Raw genomic sequence first — 19946 nt, forward strand, 5'->3', positions numbered from 1 at the left:
TTTGGAATTTGTTTTGGACACCCGACAGCGGAGAACAGCGCTGCCCAGGAGTTACACAACGCAAGCCACAAATGTGAACCACATATATACTTTCAGATTTTCTTGTACCCACATTAAAAAGGTAAAAAGAAGCAAGTGAAATTAACTTTAGTAATTCATTTTATTTAACCCGGTATACCCAAAATATAATCACTTTCAACATGTAGTCAATATTAAAAGTATTGAGACATTTGATGCTTTTTTATACTAAATCTTAAAAATGTGGTGTGTACTTTATACTTCAACACATCTCAGTTCAGACTAGCCACACTTCCAGGGCTCATTTGCCACTGTGACTAGTGGCTGCTGTATTGAACAGCAAAGACTTAGAGGGTTAGAGTCACTGGCTAGAGGAATCTTCAGAAGCATAGCTTTAGAAAATTAGAAAAAAACTGGATCTTGAAATCCTAGTTTAGAATCGCGGAAGTGTGACATTGTAGCGCCCTGAAGAAAGTTGGAATCATTGAATCAGTGGAGAACCTTGGACTCAACAGAACTTATTCATAGGAGGTGGGAGTCCGGAGGTGGTGTGGAACGTGGCCTCATGGATTTGGGCTCATCTAGAGCTGTGTATATGGGGCGAGCCGAAGGAGTTCTCTGTGGCTCAGATCCCTGCCACTGCCCACTGTAGGGACCTGTCGTCGGTGGAGGTGCTCGTGAACTACCACCAGGGCCTGAAGACCGAGCTGGAGGCGCGAGCGCCTGAGCTGACGGCCTGCCAGGAGCTGGGGCGCTCTCTGCTGCTCAACAAGAGTGCCATGGCTGATGAGGTGGGGAGGGGTGCAGGGGGCTCCCCTCTGCCATCCGTGCCCATGGGGGTGGGAGCCACCCTTGATGCCTCTCCCGTCCACTCACCACTCCCAGATCCAGGCACAGCTGGACAAGCTGGGAACCAGGAAGGAGGAGGTGTCGGACAAGTGGGACCGTCATTGGGAGTGGCTGCAGCAGAGTGAGTGGGGGCCCAGGCACATGTGGCTCAAGGGCACAGGGACCTTCTCAGTGTGTTTAGAAAGGCTCAGAGGGTGACTCAGGCATGCTTTGCGTACCATTCATGGGTCCCCAGTAGCACACGTGAAGGCCTGGCAGGGTGGACAAGGGGGCCGTCTTGCCATTGAAGCTCTCGGGTGGCAGAAACTTAGAGAGGTGGGTGCCCTCAGAAGTAGCCCCACCTCTCATTCCTGCAGAGCTCAGAGTGGTCCAGGCTAGCACAGAAGCAGCCAGGGCAAGGGTGAGGGGGTGGGCGGCCAGAGAAGACAGCCACTGCCCCGTGAAGGGCCCACAGGTGCCTCTAGCGCCCTTACCCCACATGTCTCCCCTCAGTGCTGGAGGTGCACCAATTTGCCCAGGAGGCGGTGGTGGCGGATGCCTGGCTGACAGCCCAAGAGCCACTCCTGCAGAGCCGGGAGCTGGGTAGCAGTGTGGACGAGGTGGAGCAGCTTATTCGGCGACATGAGGCCTTTCGCAAAGCGGCCGCAGCTTGGGAAGAAAGGTTCAGCTCTCTTCGACGCCTGACTACGGTCAGCACCCAGAACCCAGATCCTGCCCGTGACCCCCACCCCCATCCTTCTATATAAGACAGGTGCACTGGGACTTGGTGTTCAGAGCTGTGTCAAGTGAGGCCAGACAAACCCTCACTGGTCTCCCAGGCTGGGGTGGGGGTAGGGTGGGAGAGACCTGTCAACAGACAGTGGCAGCCCAGGCTGGGATGGGGAAGCGCAGGGCTGGGGTAGCCTAGAAGCACATGGCCTGGCCTGGGGTGGTCTGATCTGAGACAAAGAGTGAGGAGGAGAGACCGTTGTAGTCAAGTCTTAAGGTCCTGTGTGGGGACCATTAAGGAAAGAATCAATGGGGATCAGAAGGCACCTAGAGAAAGTGATGATTTAACTGATTCTTCAAAGAACACTAGGTGTTTGCTGGAGAAAATAGGAATTAAGTTCCTAGCAGAGCAACGCATGGGTGCAGGCATGGACAACCTTGCTTTCTCATCAATAAAAACTAATAAATTGGGTGGTGAAGCAGACGACCCAGAGCTGCATTCCTGCCCCCCCCCACGCCCTTTTACCTGACCCTTGCCCCTCCGTCCCCAGATCGAGAAACTCAAGGCAGAACAGAGCAAGCAGCCGCCCACCCCTCTGCTGGGGCGCAAGTTCTTTGGGGACCCCACGGAACTGGCAGCTAAGGTGGCACCCCTGCTGCGGCCAGGGGGCTACGAGAGGGGCTTGGAGCCCCTGGCCCGCCGGGCCTCGGACACGCTGTCTGCCGAGGTGCGGACCCGGGTTGGGTACGTGCGCCAGGAGCTAAAGCCCGAGCGCCTCCAGCCGCGCATCGACCGGCTGCCGGAGGTCCCGGGGAGAGTGGAGGCCACGGCCCCACCAGTCGCACCAGAGGATGCGGTGGAGTCCCCCAGGGCCCTCGCGGCAGCGGAGCAGCTCCGGCCGCGGGCAGAGCGCCAGGAGTCGGCTGATCGAGCGGAGGAGCTGCCCAGGAGGCGGCGGTCGGAGCGGCAGGAATCGGCAGATCAACCCGAGGAGACTGCACGGAGACGACGGCCAGAACGGCAGGAGTCGGTGGAGCACGAGGCGGCACACAGCCTTACCCTGGGCCGCTACGAGCAGATGGAGAGGCGGCGCGAGCGGCGCGAGCGGCGGTTGGAGCGGCAGGAGTCCAGTGAACAGGAGACGCCCGCCAGAGGAGAGCTGGCCAGAGGGTAAGGCCCCATGTGTCCAGGGAGTGAGGGAAGGGAGACACGGAGGAGTCCTGGAGCTCCGCAGGTTGAGTGGAGAGGGCTCCCACGCTCAGAACTGCCTAAGGAGGGAGAGTCCTGGTACTCATTTTACTCAGATATAAACGGAGCCAGAGAGTAGGCGATGTGCCCTTGTCTCACAGCGTCAGGTCTAAGGAAAGGACAGAGTTAGCCAGAGTGTGTTGTGCAGATCCATCCAATCAGCTGTGTCCCTAGAAAGAGATCTTTGGGTCAAATACATTTCAGTGGCAATGACTTCTTAACCCCTTTTTAAATTTTGTGTTGCATGAACATTTGCTGAGTACCTACCCTGAGTGTGGTATGTGCTGGGGAGAACAGGGATGGAGCTTGCTTTCTCACCAATAAGCCCTAGACCTGCTTTTATGGAGCGCACAGTCCAGTGGGGGAAACAGACTTATCACTAGACAGTGATGACCCAGAATGATCAGGGCTGGAATGGGGGAAGTCCAGTGGACTTGGGAGCTTGGGGGTGGGAAGGGGGGGTATTAGAAAAAGGCAACAGTATGTTCAAGGCTCGAAGGCACCTGTTTGCATTTTGCTCTTTGTGTTGCTTAAAACTCAGAAGGGAGAGAGGTTCCATCCTCTATTCAACAGCCATGTCCTGAGCAGCTGTGGTGTGTAAGGCCAACATCTGAGAGGCAGCTGCAGAAGTGGACAAGGGCCTGGCATCTTGGGCTAAGAGGTGGGGGCTGCTCCAGCTAAGTAGGCTAATCCTTGAAAGAAGGCACCCCCAGTTCCATTGGGTTTTTCTGCCCCACCCCCAGGAAGGCCACCCTGGCTGACATTGTGGAGCAGCTGCAGGAGAAAGAGGCAGGACCAGGGCTCCCTGTTGGGGTAAGTTGAGCCTCTGGATAGGTGGGGAGTGGGGAGCTCCTCTCCTCAGAGCAGTAGACAGGATCCCAGAAACACCAGTGCCTAGCCCTGGGTATCCCCCATATTGAAACCCTGCAGAGAGGCTGTCAGGGGATTGAGAGGGCCCCCAGATGCCACCCATAATTTCTCCCTTAGAAAGATGAGGCCACGACCTCAGAGACTCCTTCCCACTTCCCACACACCCACACATACAAATACACTCCACAGTCTTCCCAGGTCTGCCCTGGACTCTCTCCATTTCGGGGACAGGAGAGAGTCTCAAATTTCCTTAAAGACTGCCATACACACAGGTGGAAGCATAGATTCCTCCTACAGATATCTGGGGCACCCACCTGCCTACATCCCACCTTCATAGCCCCGCCTCCCCAACACTGAGAGGGGTTCCAAACCCAGGAGTCCTGGCAGATTTGTTCCCAAGACCAGTGGGGCCCCTAAGAACTGAGCCTCCAGCCCTGAGGTCGTACCTTACTCGCCTCCAAGACACATGGCCCTGCACAGATGGGACCCTTAGACCCATGAGTTCCTCCAACAGATGGTCCCCACACCCCACTATGGACAGTACCCCTTTTACCCCCTCCCTTCACACAGACGTCGCTGCCTCAGCCTCGCGAGCTTCCCCCCGGCCGCCTGCCCAATGGGCTTGAGCCGCCCGAGCGGACACCTCGGCCGGACAGGCCTCGGGCGCGTGACCGGCCCAAGCCGCGACGGCGGCCGCGACCCCGAGAGGGTGGTGAGGGCGGGGGAAGCCGGCGCTCGCGCTCCGCCCCGGCCCAGGGCGGCTCCGCCCCCGCGCCTCCGCCTCCGCCCACTCACACAGTGCAGCATGAGGGCTTCCTGCTGCGCAAGCGTGAGCTGGACGCTAACCGCAAGTCGTCCAACCGGTGAGTGTGTGGGTGGGGCTTTTGAAGGCGGGGCCCAAACTCTGGGTGTCCAATGAGTGAATCGAAGGGCGTGAGGAGTGGGTGGGGCTAAGCATCAGGGCATCCAACCGGTGGCTGAGTGGGCGGGGTCTTAATAAGGGCGAGGCTTCAAGGAATCTAGCATTGTACAGGAGTGAAGCCTAAAATCAGTGTGGCCAATGAGTGAGCGGTTGGAGCTTAGACGCAGGCGGGACTTGAAGAAAATGCTCCCAAAGTGCATAAATTGGGACCCAAAGTGCATAAATTGGGACCCAATCTCATAGCAACCCAACCACGAGTTAGTTAAAGCTAGTAGCAAGTTGGATGTGGAGTAGAGTCTAGAGTCTAGTGGAGCCTGGAGAGGTTCAGCCAACCAATGAATAGGGTGGAGCCCATCCTCTAAGTTTTAAATTGAGTGAAGATCCGAGAAGGGGTGCCCAGGGCACCTAATATCGGTATCCAACTGGGAGCCTAATGGTGATGTGTTTATTCTTGGGGTCCAGCTCCTGGCGGTCCATCCCTTTTTTTGTCCAAGTGGGAAGCAGAACCTGGGAAGAAGGAAAGCTAAAAAAGGGTAGCAGAGCTGGCCAATGAGGAGAGTGCTGTCTAGATTCATGACATGAAATGGGCAGAACAGATTGAGATTGCTATGGGGGTCTCAGATAGTCTTTCTTTTTTGTGCTGAGGCCAAGGTGGGAATAAACAGGGATACTTCGATGTATTTTGCTCTTGGGGGACTTCCTCCTCCTTAGATGGGGCTTTGGCTGAATGAGGAGATGAATTCCTTTCAGGAGATTCCATGAGAAGTAGAGGAGTGGCCAGGAACACGTCCAAGCAAAAGGCTTATAGAGGAGACAGCTTAAGTTTTGCCTTCTAGAAATCCAATGTGAGAGTGGATTAGGAAGGGCAACCCCAGCAGGGCCAACCTGGGCAAAGACTGGGCACTGAGAGACTTAGACCCTGCCCTCAGCTTAGGAACACCCAAGGCATATGGCCCCAGTAAAGCAAAGGTCCCGAGGGAGGAAGGCTCAGGCAGATTCAGCCCACTAAAGCTGTTTATCAAGAGTACCCAGGTAGAGCGCTGCAACTCTGCCTTGAGCCCTGTCTTGTTGCCCCAGGTCATGGGTGAGTCTGTACTGCGTGCTCAGCAAGGGGGAGCTGGGCTTCTACAAGGATGCCAAAGGCCCGGCATCTGGGGGCACACACGGTGGGGAGCCACTGCTCAGCCTACACAAGGCCACCAGCGAGGTGGCTAGTGACTACAAGAAAAAGAAGCACGTCTTCAAGCTCCAGTGAGTTCCTCATGGGCAAGAGGGAGGGATCCAAGTCCCAGCCATCCCCTCTCAGCAATCCCCTGTTCCCCTCAAAGATGGGATGGGCCAGACCCCTGCCCCAGATCCTCATGGTCTTGTGTACCCCCCTCCCCCCATTGCAGGACCCAGGATGGCAGTGAGTTTTTGCTCCAGGCTAAAGATGAGGTGAGAGCTGGTTCTTCCTCTCCCTATTTGGACCATTTGGACCTCAGGCACCATCTGGCTGGCTGGTTCCTGGCCCAGAGTGATGGGACTGTGAGGAGGAAGCACAAGCCAGAGTTATCAGGGCTGTAATGGGAATGCCTAAGGACAGAAAAAGCCCAGAAGTAGTTTCTAACCTAGCTAGGGGGTAATAAGGGAGGGTAGTAGTGGAGGATCATGAGGGCTGTCTGGAGTCCCCAGGACAAAGTCCAACCTCCTTGCCTCAGCCTGAGGTAAGGTTGAAGAGATGAGAGGAGGGAGTTAGCTAAAATAAAATGATAAATTTAAAAATTATTTTAAAGAGGTGGTGGTGTTGGGGGGTGATACAGGTAGAGGGAACAGCAACTGCAAAGAACTAGAGGTGCAGAATTGCAAAAATTAACTGTGCTTGAGGAGAGTTCCAGGAGGAAGGTTCCCAGGGACTGGATCTTGTAGGCCAGAGGAGATTGGGTTTGTCCTAAGGGCACTGGGGAGCCTTGGCAGAGTTTTGACCAAGGGAGGGTTACGGTGATGCATAAGAAAGATCCCTTTGGCTGCCACGTGCAGAGTAGATTGGAGAGGGCAAGAGTAGAGGTGTGGCACCCAGGAGGTGGCCAAGGCAGGGACTCAAGTGGGAGACCACAGGCTGGACCTAGGCAGGCCTGTGGGAAGAGGAAGAGGATATGGGTGAAAAAGGAACATGAGTAGACCTTGGGACTAGGGCTAAGTGGAAAATGTCAGGGGAGGAAGAGCAGGCATGGAGGTGGTTTGAAGAGATGTTGAAAATAACAGTTTTTATTTCATTCATCCTCACAAGAGGCTATAAATAGGCCTTTATTCTCTCCATGACTCTTTTACTTGTCTTTAAAATGGAGATTAAAATAGTTTTTCATCATAGGGTTATTGTGGGAATTAAATAAATTGATACTTATTATTTTTAATCCTCACCCGAGGATACTTGTATATACTTACAGGGCCTGGTATGTGCTCTCTCTATAAGTGTCTACTGATATTATTAATTATTGTTCTATAAGTGTCTGCTGATATTAATCAGTCTCCTCTTCCAAGTACCGACTCTGTACCCTGTTTCCTCTCTTCAGGAGGAGATGAACGGCTGGCTGGAGGCTGTAGCTGCCTCAGTAGGGGAACACGCCGAGATTGCCCGCTGGGGACAGACACTACCCACCACATCGTCCACAGATGAGGGCAATCCCAAGCGGGAGACGGGGGAGCGCAGGGCCAGCGGACGCCGGAAGTGACTTCCCATCCCCAGGGTCTGACACAACTCCCGCCCCTCCTCTCCGCATTGTGGGCACAAAGACACTTTCTCTTCCGCCGGGGCTGGAGCCCCTTGTTCCCCCAACATTGCGGACACGCCATGACGGGCACTGGAAAGGAGGGGACTTCTCCTGCACCCCAAAAAGGGGTGAGGGGATTGCTGCCCCTATAGCCATATCTCGGCCCCTTCCCGCTCGCCACCCCCACCCCAGGTGCTGGGGCTCCATTATTTTTATGCAATAACTGAGCTTGGGGGAGGGGGCAAGGGGCCCGTTGAGCCAAGCCCCTGTCCGGATACCCAGATCCTGCCCCAAGAAGCTGGGGTGGCAGGGTCGATAACTCCTGCCCCCCCTCTCCGCCCTAGGGATGGGTTTGGGGGCGCTGGTGAGGTCCCCTGGACCATCCAGGGTGCTAGGGGGTGGGGAGGGAACGTCCCCTCCCCGCCTTTACCTCACTTCCAATGCTGCCTTGATCTCTGTCTGGGAAGGGGAATGAAGGGGCCCTAGCCCCGCACTCCACCGCCTCAGAACCATGCGGTTAATTCCTGACTTAGTTTATTTTTGCAAAACGTCGACCTCCGCCTCCCCCACGCCCCGCATCCGCGAAGGCTTTTAATGGGAGGGACGTCAAAGCTCAAAACTGTCTTCCTCTCTCCTCCCTCCTCCAGCTGTAAATGCCACTTCACGAGGGGAGGGGCGAGGGGAAGCCCTCTCCCTGCATGCTTCAGGCTGGAGCACCTCCCAGGGGAGTGAGGGAACCGGGTTGTGGGCAGCCCCCATGACCGCCTGGAGAAGCCGCTGAGGCCCGGGGGCGTGGGGCGGTGTGGCAGGCGCACACTGTATGTACCTATAATAAATCCTTTGGCTTTGACGGTCTATGCAGGTTTGTTCGCGTTTCATGGGCTGCGCCTGGTAGGATGGGGGCGGGGAGAGACTGTGGCTGCAGAGAGACTGTCCTCCTTGTGTGGACTAATTTTGGGGTCTGAACACGTGTCCCGAACGAATCACCTAGATGCCATTCCTAAAAAGGGAACCACAGAGAGATGGAGGAATGCTTGCTATCCCTTCTAACTAAACTTCCCCAAAGGAGCCGCCGGGTCCACCCCTTCCAGAACAGGAAAGGCGGGCCCCTTTAAGAAGGCGGAGCATTTAACTACAATGGATGAGTGCTTTGTCCAATCGCCAGCGGCGCCGGAAGTATCTGGCCCAATGAGCACGCGGTGGGGGCGGGGCGGGGAGCACACCCGGAAGTGGGTGCAGGCCGGCCGGCTCGCCCGGGGGCCATGGCAGCCGCCGCGCCTACAGCGGAATGGTTCCCAGGTCTGGGGCCTCCAGGGGAGGTGATTCATCTGAATGTGGGAGGCAAGAGGTGAGTGTAGGAGAGTCCTGAGGCCCCACTCTCAGGGGCGGAGAGCGGGGTTGGAGAACTTGGCTCTCCCGAGGAAATCCAGTCCTCCAGCATTGCTCCGCCCCCTGCGGAGGCGCGGGAGGCGCGGGAGGCGCGGGAGGCGCCCGCCGAGGGTAGGGAATTCTCTGGGTCCTGAGGTAGTGGCCTTAGTCCTCACCCTCCCTACTTCATCTCCGCTCACCTTCCCCGCACAGATTCAGTACCTCTCGCCAGACTCTCACCTGGATCCCAGACTCCTTCTTCTCTAGGTGATTGGGAGAGCGAGTTTGGGGCGGAGGTTGTGGGGCAGGGGGTAAAGGTATGGGGAAACCTAATTCCCCCGCCCCGCACGCACACACCCCTGCCCGTGACACCTGCTCTGTGTCCCCTCCCTGCAGTCTTCTAAGCGGACGCATCTCGACACTGAAAGATGAGACCGGAGCCGTAAGTTGGGCAAGACCTGAAATGGGGTGGCGGGTCGGAGGAGGGACAGTACCCCCACTCAGCCCTGCCCTTTGCCCCATCCATCCTCTGCACCCCTTCCCCGTAGATCTTCATCGACAGGGACCCCACCGTCTTCGCCCCCATCCTCAACTTTCTGCGCACCAAAGAGTTGGATCCCAGGTTGGCATGAAGGATAAAGGGGAGTCCCCACCGTCTTTGTCTCCTTAGAAATGTTTTCTTCCCTTCAGAATGTTCACTTAATCTCCGTGATCATTTTAAAATTATATATTCTTACAATTTCCCCCAAACACACACGTTTTCACTGGTCATGTTGTCACTCTTGGTCATCTTGAGCCCATCAAAATTTGCCACCTCTTAGACTTCTCTGTGTAGTTTAAAAAACTTCCTCAGGATTCTTTGCCCACTCCCAACTGCCCCAGACTCTGACCCCTAGTCATTTCTACTACCCAGGGGTGTCCATGGTTCCAGCCTCCTCCACGAAGCCCAGTTCTATGGGCTCACTCCTCTGGGTAAGTGGGAGCCCCATTAGCATCCTCATTGTATAGAAAATCAACTCCCTTTATTCCTCTCTCTCCTGAAAGAAAGTTGGGTTAGAGATGACAGCACTGGATTTGGTCCTGGTTCTCAGGGGAGTGATGGTATTCTGTGGAGAAAAAGATGGGGGAGGGGGAAGGAATCGCCTCCATTACCCCCCAAGTACCATCCTTTGAGTCCTTCTGCTTCAGTTCGCCGCCTGCAGCTGCGGGAAGAGTTGGACCGTTCTTCTTGTGGAAACGTTCTCTTCAATGGTTACCTGCCTCCACCAGGTAAGCACTACTAAGGGATGGAGTGGATAGAATAAAGACTACATTTCCCCTAAGGATGCAGCCCTTGACTGCCCTTGCTATGAACCCTGAGACACTGTGGGTGTTGTAGTTCTATATCAGATGTTTGGCGTGATGCTTAGAAAGGAGGTAGGAAACAGCATTTCCAATGAGGCGATGGGCCCCCTTGAGGCTCCATCGCGTGTTCTAGAATGCGATGGGAGTTGTAGTCCAGGTTTAATTTCTTTGTAGGCTCTGGCCGGTTTGGCTCAGCGGTTGGAGCGTCGGCCTGCGGTACAGAGACACCCGGGTTCGGTTCCACTAGGGGCGCGTACCTCGATTGCAGTTTGTCCCCGGCCCTGGTTGGTCGTATGGGTGGCGGCCACTCGATGTGTCCCTTCACGTCGATGTTTCTCTCTCTCTCTCTCTCTCTCTCTCTCTCTCTCTCTCTCTCTCTTCCTCTCTCTCCCTCCCCGCTCTATCTGAACAAAAAATGGAAAAATGTCCTCAGGTGAGGATTAAAAAAAAAATTTCTTTGTAGGAAGACTTAGGAAGAACTCGGGTCCTTTGCATGGAGGGAGAACTATTCAAGAGGATTTATTGATTATTCTCTATGAGACCTTGGTGCAGCCAGCCCACAGGCCGTGGAAAATATGCCCCAGTGGTTATTGGGAACTGTATTCCATTAAGCTTTGCTGATTACTAGAAGGAACAGAGTGGGGAAATTCAATTCATGGCTTTATTTCCCTAACTTCAGTCGGTACCTACTACCTTTGTGAAGTTTGCCAAATATGAAGACTTATACTATTGTTTCCTTAGCTTTACCCTGTTTTTTTTTTGGTATGTGCCCCTAGCAGGAACTGAACCTGGGACTCTCTGGTCCACAAGTCAACTCTCAACCGCTGAGCCAAACTGGCCAGGGCTTACCCTGTTTTTTAAAAATTCATTTTAAATAGAAGCTTTATGTTACTACCTTTAACTACCTTTATACCATAAATAAGTAAACACAAAAATAAGCCCTAAAAATAACAGTGTTATTAAACTCTGGCTAGATGCTATTGGGACAGGCTTCCATGTTTTAAAAGGGAAGATTAGCAAATACTGAAGAGATAATCAGCATTATGCCGTCATCAAACTGAGTCTTCCTTTGTGATGGGCTGACAGGAATTGAAAAGGGAGTAACTTATTGTGTGATTCAATTTCACTTATTGCTGGGTCCTCACACTACCTAAATTCTTTTCATCAGAAGACTGTGTTCCACATATGGGGAAATTAGTATCTGGCATATTTTAAGGGCTTGCTATATGGCCATTATTAGTTATTGTCACTTTGCCCTTTGTCACTGCCACAGTGTTTCCGATGAAGCGGCGGAACCGGCACAGCCTGGTGGGGCCCCAGCAGGCAGGGGGACGCCCAGCACCTGTTCGAAGGAGCAACACCATGCCCCCCAATCTGGGCAATGCAGGGTTGCTGGGCCGAATGCTGGATGAAAAAGCCCCTCCCTCCCCATCCGGTATGCTTCTGTCTCTTGGGAGGCTGGGCCAGCCAGTGGGGCTCCTGTGATCCTGCCCTGATCCTTGCTGTCCCCTCTCAGGGCTACCGGAGGAGCCGGGGATGGTGCGCCTAGTATGTGGACACCACAACTGGATCGCCGTGGCCTATACCCACTTTCTTGTCTGCTACAGGTGCTTGGGGACAGTGCTAGCAGGAGGCTTTGAATCCTGTTGATGGGGAGGGCTTGGGTGAGGGTTGATGATTGCCCCCCATCCTCCAGGCTGAAGGAAGCCTCTGGCTGGCAGCTGGTGTTTTCCAGTCCCCGCCTGGACTGGCCCATCGAGCGACTGGCACTCACAGCCCGGGTGCTTGGTGGGGCTTTGGGTGAGCATGACAAGATGGTGGCAGCGGCCACAGGCAGCGAGATCCTTCTGTGGGCTCTGCAGGCAGAAGGCGGTGGTTCTGAGATAGGTATGACACCAGGCTTTTTCCAGAAGCCTCTGCCCTTTAAAATTTGATTTCAACCTATGATCTGTTAGATTTTTCTACCCCAGTAGCATTCAGTGGCCTGTTAAAATATCCCTGCTATATAATTCTCACACCCATAAGAATTCTCTGCGTTATTAGGATACTCTAATCCTTCAGAATTCTGTATTCTATTAGAATTCCTTGGCCCAGTAGAAAAATCCACCCACATGCAATTCTGTCTCCTGTCAGAATTCACTGCCCTGTTAGATTTCTTTGCTTGGTAGGAATTCTTCATACCAGTGGAATCCCAAGCCTGTTCTACTCTGTGTTCCCATTAGAAATCAGTGTTAACTGATCGGTTCCCCAACAAATCTCGATCCTCAGGAGAACCCCTGGAATTCCTGCGGGAATCCTCTGTCCTGTAAGGATTCCATGGCCAGCTGACTCCTCTGGCCCTTGCCCTCTTCCTGCCATCCCTCTTCTTCCCTGTGAAGCAGGGGCCTGGCTGAGCGCTCCTTTCCCTCGACAGGAGTCTTCCACCTGGGGGTGCCCGTGGAGGCCTTGTTCTTCGTTGGGAACCAGCTCATCGCTACAAGCCACACAGGGCGCATCGGGGTGTGGAATGCCGTCACCAAGCACTGGCAGGTCAGAGGCCTTGCTGCCTGTGCCTTTTTTAGGTGTCCAGACTGTCCAGACCGAAGGAGGGGCTCCTTTGTGCTCCAGCCCACCTGGAGAGAGCCAGTGAGCCCCGGTGTGGGCCAGAACCCGGACATGTGTGTTAAAGGCCTAAGGCGCATCGGGAGGCCTTCCTGGAAGAGGGGCTGCCAAGCTCACAGGAAAGATGGGTGTGTTTGGAAAGGAGAGAGGACTCCAGGCACCCGATAGGGGAGCAGGTGAGGGGAGATGGTGTAGGAGACAGAAACCTAGAGAGAGACATGCAGATGTCTGTCATTCTCTCTGCACCTCCCCCAGCCGTGTCCAAAATGTAAAAAACATACCTGCAGTATTGTTTTCTCCTGCCAAAGTGTGAGTGTTTGGGAGAGAGAGACAGACAAGCAGAGAAAGGAAGGAAGAAGAGACAGAGGGAGAGAGAAACAGACAAATGTACAAAGAGAGGATGTGAGAAAAGGGTGAGAGAGAAAAGCGTGGACAGAGGAACCAGGACTGAATGCCTGTGGTAGATGAAGGGACCCAGAGGAAGAGACAGAGATGAATAGAGAAATGTTAGAGATACAGCGTCAAGAAGAGGCCAAGGGACAGAAACACTGACCAAGAGACATTTAGAAACAGACACACAGATCGAGATAGGCCTAGAGCAGGCAGGGCTGGAGGGATGTAGGCCTACAAGCTGCCGGTGGGTTCTGGAGCGGGGAGGGGTGGGCATGGCAGGAGTGGGCATTGCAGAGGCCAAGGCAGGGAGGGAGTCCTGGCCACAGCTGCCCTGCCCGCCTCCAGGTCCAGGAGGTGCAGCCCATCACCAGCTACGATGCGGCAGGCTCCTTCCTCCTCCTGGGCTGCAACAACGGCTCCATCTACTATGTGGGTGAGCAGCAGGTGCCTGAGAGCCTCCCCTGGGAAGTGGGAGGGTAGGGGACAGGCTGGGCACCTTGAACAAACCCACTGTGCCCTCCCTGCCCACTGCAGATGTGCAGAAGTTCCCCCTGCGCATGAAGGACAATGACCTCCTTGTCAGTGAGCTCTACCGGGACCCAGCAGAAGATGGGGTCACAGCCCTCAGCGTCTACCTCACCCCCAAGACCAGTAAGCTATGACCTGTCTCCCCGCTGCCATCAGCAGCCACTCCAGCCTGCAGCTGCCTCCCCACGGCTTTGTGAAGCATGACCCAGTGAGGTTTAATGGAAGAGAAGACAGATTTACCTGTCATTTAGTCATTCAACAAATACTCACTGAGCACCACTTGTGTATAAGTACTGTTCTAGACACTGGACCACGGCAGGCCTCTCCACCAGGGGCAGAGTTGGCCACTAGCTGTTCCATCTGTGGGTTTCCTTCCCATCTCTGCGATTCGGGTGTGACGCTCGCATGCCCGTAACATAAAGGAGGCACGTTTTACAGTGGACAAAGCTGAGTTCTCTCACTTGGGACAGCTTTTTTGTTTGTTTGTTTCCTTGACCTCAAATACGGAGAAATACTTTGAATTTTATTTATTTTGTTAATCCTCACCCAAGGATATTTTCCCATCAATTTTTAGATAGAATGGAAGGGAGAGAGGGTGAAAGAGAGAGAAAAAAACAGAAAGAGAAACATCTATGTGAGAGAGACACATCAGTCGGTTGCCTCCCATAGGACCCCATCTGGGACCAGGGATCAACCTGCAACCCAGGTATGTGCCCTTGACCCAGAAATGAACCCGAGACCCTTCAGTGCTCAGGCCAACACTCTAACCACTGAGGCAAACTGGCCAGGGTGAAATAGCTTGATTTTTATTTGTTGTTATTGAGATATTCACATTCCATTAGACTCACCATTTTAAAGTATACAATTTGGTGATTTTTAGTAGATTCACAAGGTTGTGCAATCATCACTATTATCTAACTCCAGAATATGATTTTTAGCGCCCCAAAAAGAAACCCTGAACTCATTAGCAATCATACCTCATTCCTGCCTTCTGGTAGCCCCTGGAAAGCTAACCTACTTTCTGTCTCTGGGTCTGCTTCTCCTGGACATCTCTTGCAAAGGGAATCACACAATATGTGGGCTTTGGTGTCTGGCTTTTTTCACTTAGCATAATGATTATTATTTTATTTTTTATGGTTAGTGCTTTCTGGATCTTAAGATATCTTTGTCTACCCCCAGGTTGTAAAGATTTCCCCCTGTATATTCTTCTAGAGCTTTGTAGTTTTAGCTTTTATAAATAGGTCTCTGTCTCACTTCAAATTAACTTGTGTGTATAGTGGAATGGATAAAGAGTACGCCTAACTTCTCTTAAAAAAAATTTATGTATAGTTGGCATATAATATTTGTATTAGTTTCAGGTATACAATGTAGCGATTCAACATTTTTATACCTTACAGTATGATCACCCCACTAATTCTAGAAATCATCTGTTATTGTGCAAACTTATCACAATATTATTGACAATATTCCCCTTCATCTTTTTTATTTTTTTAATCCTCACCTGAGGATATTTTTCCATTTTTGTTCAGATAGAGTAAGAGGGAGGGAGAGAGAGAGAAAAAGGGAGACAGAAAGAAACATTGATGTGAGAGAGAAAGATCAACTGGCTGCCTCCCACATGACCCCAACCAGGGCCGGGACGAACCGTAACCCAGGTACATGCCCTTGACCGGAATCGAACCCGCAACTCATTGGTCTGTGGGCCGATGCTCTAACCACTGAGCAAACCGGCCAGGGCCCCTTCATATTTTTACTCAACCTCCCATCCATAAGGCCCTCTTCTTATTTCGTTCATTTATCCCTTTCCTTCCCACCTTATGCCACTAGTCTGTCATGATTAACGTTTATTTCCTCATCTGTCTGTGTCCTTACAAAATGGGCGTCATAGAGAGGTTTGAATTTGTGTGAACGGCACCTGTTAGCTGTCTCAGTTGTCCTCTTACTTTGTTCGCCTCGCCCTAGGTTTAATACCCATCCCTGTGGCGATGCCTATAACCCTGAGCCTCTCATTGCTGCACACCCTGCTCTTCCCGCCGCCAGCCGTGCAGAGGGCTGTGCGGGTTCTGAGACTTGCAGAATAACTTCCCATCTGGAAAGCTGGCGAGGGCGGGGAGTCCCTCGGCCACATTGGCTTGCACTTTTTTGTCTTGTGTCTGTCTGTTTATATATGTCTCTGTGCCTTTTGTCTTTCTCTCTAATTCCATCTCTGGCTGGGTCTGTCTCTGTCTCTATATCCCTCCCTGTGACTCGGTTCCTGCATCTCCCTGTTTCTCTAGTTTTTCTCTCTCCCCTCTCATCTTAGCTCTGCCTCTCTTCATCTTAACCTCTGTGTCTGGTTCTCTCTGATCTGTCACATTGTGTCCCCCTCCTCCATCCACATCTTCTCACCCCTTATCGTCATCTCTCCCTCTTCCTTGCTTCACGACTCTGTGTTGGTCATCTGTCTGGCTGGCTCTCTCTGCCTTGGTTTCTGTCTCTCTGTGACCTTGTCCCTCTCCTCCTCCTCGGTGCCTCATCAGGTGACAGTGGGAACTGGATTGAGATCGCCTATGGCACCAGCTCAGGGGGCGTGCGGGTCATCGTGCAGCACCCCGAGACTGTGGGCTCCGGGCCTCAGCTCTTCCAGACCTTCACTGTGCATCGCAGCCCTGTCACCAAGATCATGTTGTCAGAGAAGCATCTCATCTCAGGTGGGCCCGTCTTCCTGCTGGGGGGGTGGCTCGGATGGGAGCATGCAGCCAGGTAGAGGAGCATTTCCACTGGGGAGGGACGTTATGTGGGGAGAGAAGTTGGACCTGGGACAGTAATCGCAGAGGTCAGAGGATGCTATAAAGGGAACTAGTCTAAGGGAGAGTGAATAATTCATCAATTCAACAAATGTTTATTGAGCACCTACTGGGCACACAGTAATGAACAAGACACACCAAGTCCCTGCCCTCATGGAGCTGATGTTCTAGTGGGGAAGGCAGACAAATTAATAAAAATATTAATCGATATCAGGCAATGATGAGGGCCATGAAGAAAATCAACAAAGCTGTGTGAGTGGCTGGAGAGTGTCAGGGTCGCGGGCCAGTGAGTGGTTCTGGGATGGCCTTTCTGAGGAAGGATCTTTGAACAGTGCAGATTGGTGGGGACAAGCATTCCAGGCAGAGGGAACAGGCACGGCAAATGATCTGTGGTGAGAGGATGTTTGATGTAGCTGAGGAAAAGCGGGGAGCCCTCTGTGCCCAGAGTGGAGTGGGCAAGGGAAGGTGGATGGATGGGGGCAGGTCGATAGGGCCTTGTAAGCCGTGGAGAAGACTGTGTCCTTGAGCCTGGCCGAGATGGTGCCCCAGGGCTCTGGGAGAGGAGGGCTGTGACCTGGCGCAGGTGTGCACAGGCTCCCGCTGGCTGGATGTAGGACAGGAGCAGGGAGGGGGGGAGGCGGCCGCGCTGGTCCAGGCAGGGGATGAGATGGACAGGAGCAGCTGGAGGCAGCGGACAGGGTAAGATGAGATCAGGCTCTGAATGATTTTGGAGGCAGAGCCAACAGGATTTTTGACCATTTGAAATTCTGGGGAAGAATTCAGAGGGACCCGAATCCTGCCACCTTTGAAAGTTGGTCCCCTGGGTCTGGGGAAGGTTGGGCAGCAACAGCTCGGCCTGACTTGCTGCCTCCTGCCCCTCAGTCTGTGCGGACAACAACCACGTGCGGACGTGGTCTGTGACTCGCTTCCGTGGCATGATTTCCACCCAGCCGGGCTCCACCCCACTCGCTTCCTTCAAGATCCTGGCGCTGGAGTCGGCCGACGGGCATGGCGGCTGCAGTGCTGGCAATGACATTGGTGCTTCCTGGCCCCTGGCCACCCACCCACAGACCCCCACCGACCCCTTATCTGACCCCTGTTGATCCCCCTTTACTCCCACTTCCTCCTGTTGGATTCTGTTCCCCCACTGATTCCTGCTTTCCACCACCTGACCTGGGACTACCCTCATCCCTGATGTGCCTCAACCTGGTTGACTGTTGCTGACCCCAAGTCCTCTCTGACCCCACCAATCCTCAGCAATCTAGGGATGGAGACCTAGTCCTGGGACGGGGCAGGGCCTTAGGCCCTTAGAGGTCCCAGGGACCCAGCAGGCCTGACTCTCACCCCTGCCTGGCCCAGGCCCCTACGGCGAGCGGGATGACCAGCAAGTGTTCATTCAGAAGGTGGTGCCGAGTGCCAGCCAGCTCTTCGTGCGTCTTTCATCTACTGGTCAGCGGTGAGGACCGTCCGCCAGGCAGGGAGGGTGGTCAGAGGAGAGGGCAAGAGGCCAGCTGCGTTATGGAGGCCAGGAGGGGGTCCAACTGAGGGACACTTAGGGAGCAAGGGCTGGGAGGGAGCATGAGCCTGGTCCATGTTTGGGGGCTGGAGGTATCACAGGTGTGACACGGGGCGGGAGCGAAGCTGGTGAAGCTGGCGCCTGTGGTCGACCTCGGGTAGAGGCTGCCCACTGTAGTCAGGGCGGGATGGGGGCCTTGGCAGAGGGGTCAGGACCGGGAGGGGGCGCAGGGAGCTCTGGAGGAGTGTTGGCTCCACCCTGGGAAGGAGGCCTGGGAGGGTTTTCTTGAAGAGACTGAGCAGAGACCTTGAGGATAAATCGTATTGGGTGTGCCAGACTGAAGGGACAGCATTTGCAAAAGCTAGGCATGGCTAGGTAGGGTGGCCAGGGAAGTGCTCATGGTCTCTGGGGGCCGGAGCACAGAACTGGAGGTGCGCAGAGGGGCGGGGCCTTGTTGATGGAACCAGGCGCTGAGACTGCTGCGAATGCTGGGAGCCATGGCAGCTGTAGCAAGGACAGACGGGTTTAGATGGGAGCCAAGAGACCAGTGAGGTGGCTGCACAGGTGCCTGGCTGGAGAGGGCAGGGCCTGAGCAGGGAGGAGGGGCCCTGGGAGAGCTGCAGGAAGCCAAGGAACTGCCGTGGCAGCCGTGACCTGAGGGGGGCACTCAGGATGGGACCCGGGCCTTTCCTGACGTGGGAAGAGGGGAGGCAGGAGATTTGGGGGAGAGTCCTGAGGCCCACTTGGGACATGTGGCGGGTAGGCAGGCAGGGGACATCCAAGAGACTGCTGGCTCCCCAGGACCAGGACCCGAGAGAGTAGATTGGGGAAGGATGACGAAGCAGGGGGTGGAGGGGCAGGAATGGAAGCCATAATGGTGGACACTGTGGCCCAGGAAGGGTGTAAGGATGAGAAGGACCAGGCCAGGCCTGGTGTGGCCAAGGTGACCCTCCTCCCTCCCTCTCAGGGTGTGCTCGGTGCGCTCCGTGGATGGCTCGCCCACCACTGCCTTCACCGTGCTTGAATGTGAGGGATCCCGGCGACTTGGCTCCCGGCCCCGCCGCTACCTGCTCACCGGCCAGGCCAACGGCAGCCTGGCAATGTGGGACCTGACCACCGCCATGCATGGGCTCGGCCAAGCCCCTGGTACTCCCTGCCCCACCTCAGTCCTGTCCCAAACTGCACAGACTCACCCTGAACCTCTCCACATCCTCCTCATCACCGGTCCCCTCCGCATACCCCTGCCCTCTAGCCCTGTCCCTGCCCTCCAGCCCCTCCTTGCCCTGCTGTTCAACCACTCCATTCCTGACCACTGCAGTCCCTTGACCTCTGCATCTCTCCACCTATCCCAATGTTAATCCTTGCACATGACCTTTGTCCCTTGCCCTGTAATCCTTGTCTTGCCCCTTGACACCCCCCACTTCCATGCCCCCCAGCAGGCGGCCTGACAGAGGAAGAGCTGATGGAGCAGCTGGAGCAGTGTGACCTGGCGCCACTGGCTTCCTCGCGGGGCTCTCTCCCCAGCCCCTCACCCCGCACTTCTCTCACCAGGTAGGAACATGGTGGCTTCGTGGGGAGGGAGGTCCAGCTGCCCCATGATGGCCTTCACTGACCTTCATCACCCCCTCAGTCTCCACTCAGCCTCCAGCAACACCTCCCTGTCTGGCCGCCGGGGGAGCCCCAGCCCCCCACAGGCTGAGGCCCGGCGCCGTGGGGGAGGCAGCTTCGTGGAGCGCTGCCAGGAACTGGTGCGCAGTGGGCCAGAGCCCCGACGGCCACCGACACCAGCCCCCCGGCCCTCCACGGGTCTCGGGGCTGCCCTTGCACCCCCCAAGATAAAGCTCAATGAAACTTCCTTCTGAACGCAGCTGCCATGGTGCCTTTGAATGCCCAGGTCCTGGGGACTGAGGTGCCTGCCCACTTCCTGTCAGAGCCCTGGGTTCAGGGCCAGGGTCTCCTTGGAGTGGTCACTGTTACTAGGTCTCCCCCAACCCTCTTTTCTGCAGCCAAAGTCATCTTCCCCTAATAAAGTTCTCACTGCCAA

At 54.6% G+C, this 19946-nt stretch overlaps 2 protein-coding genes across 2 annotated transcripts in view; both read left to right on the forward strand.

Annotated features, from left to right (window-relative positions):
• Window positions 1-7724, forward strand: part of SPTBN4 (spectrin beta, non-erythrocytic 4) — a 74407-nt gene extending 66683 nt beyond the window's left edge. The window contains exons 28-36 of the mRNA XM_036275729.1: window positions 671-809; window positions 904-988; window positions 1360-1556; window positions 2127-2746; window positions 3568-3637; window positions 4265-4557; window positions 5694-5867; window positions 6011-6053; window positions 7169-7724. Coding sequence (XP_036131622.1) covers window positions 671-809; window positions 904-988; window positions 1360-1556; window positions 2127-2746; window positions 3568-3637; window positions 4265-4557; window positions 5694-5867; window positions 6011-6053; window positions 7169-7327 — 1780 coding nt within the window. The 3' untranslated portion in view covers window positions 7328-7724. The remainder of the gene's footprint in view (window positions 1-670; window positions 810-903; window positions 989-1359; window positions 1557-2126; window positions 2747-3567; window positions 3638-4264; window positions 4558-5693; window positions 5868-6010; window positions 6054-7168) is intronic.
• An 886-nt stretch (window positions 7725-8610) lies between these two features.
• SHKBP1 (SH3KBP1 binding protein 1) lies at window positions 8611-19946 on the forward strand. Its single transcript, XM_036275888.1, has 18 exons — window positions 8611-8714; window positions 8948-9001; window positions 9131-9176; window positions 9283-9356; window positions 9648-9706; window positions 9923-10003; window positions 11352-11513; window positions 11595-11685; window positions 11775-11965; window positions 12492-12607; window positions 13418-13505; window positions 13607-13723; window positions 16120-16290; window positions 17269-17424; window positions 17746-17842; window positions 18870-19048; window positions 19339-19453; window positions 19533-19946. The coding sequence occupies exons 1-18, from the start codon at window positions 8629-8631 to the stop codon at window positions 19762-19764; spliced, it is 2115 nt and encodes a 704-aa protein (XP_036131781.1). The 5' UTR covers window positions 8611-8628; the 3' UTR covers window positions 19765-19946.

Source organism: Molossus molossus, unplaced genomic scaffold (assembly GCF_014108415.1).
Source record: "Molossus molossus isolate mMolMol1 unplaced genomic scaffold, mMolMol1.p scaffold_m16_p_21, whole genome shotgun sequence".
NCBI classification, from domain to species: Eukaryota; Metazoa; Chordata; class Mammalia; order Chiroptera; family Molossidae; genus Molossus; species Molossus molossus.

Excerpts from the sequence above, each read along its gene's own strand:
- SHKBP1 (XM_036275888.1), top strand. The coding sequence starts at position 8,629 with ATGGCAGCCGCCGCGCCTACAGCGGAATGGTTCCCAGGTCTGGGGCCT. Across the intron at positions 11,686-11,774 it reads CACTTTCTTGTCTGCTACAG|GCTGAAGGAAGCCTCTGGCT; the intron begins GTGCTTGGGGAC and ends CCCATCCTCCAG. Across the intron at positions 12,608-13,417 it reads CCGTCACCAAGCACTGGCAG|GTCCAGGAGGTGCAGCCCAT; the intron begins GTCAGAGGCCTT and ends GCCCGCCTCCAG.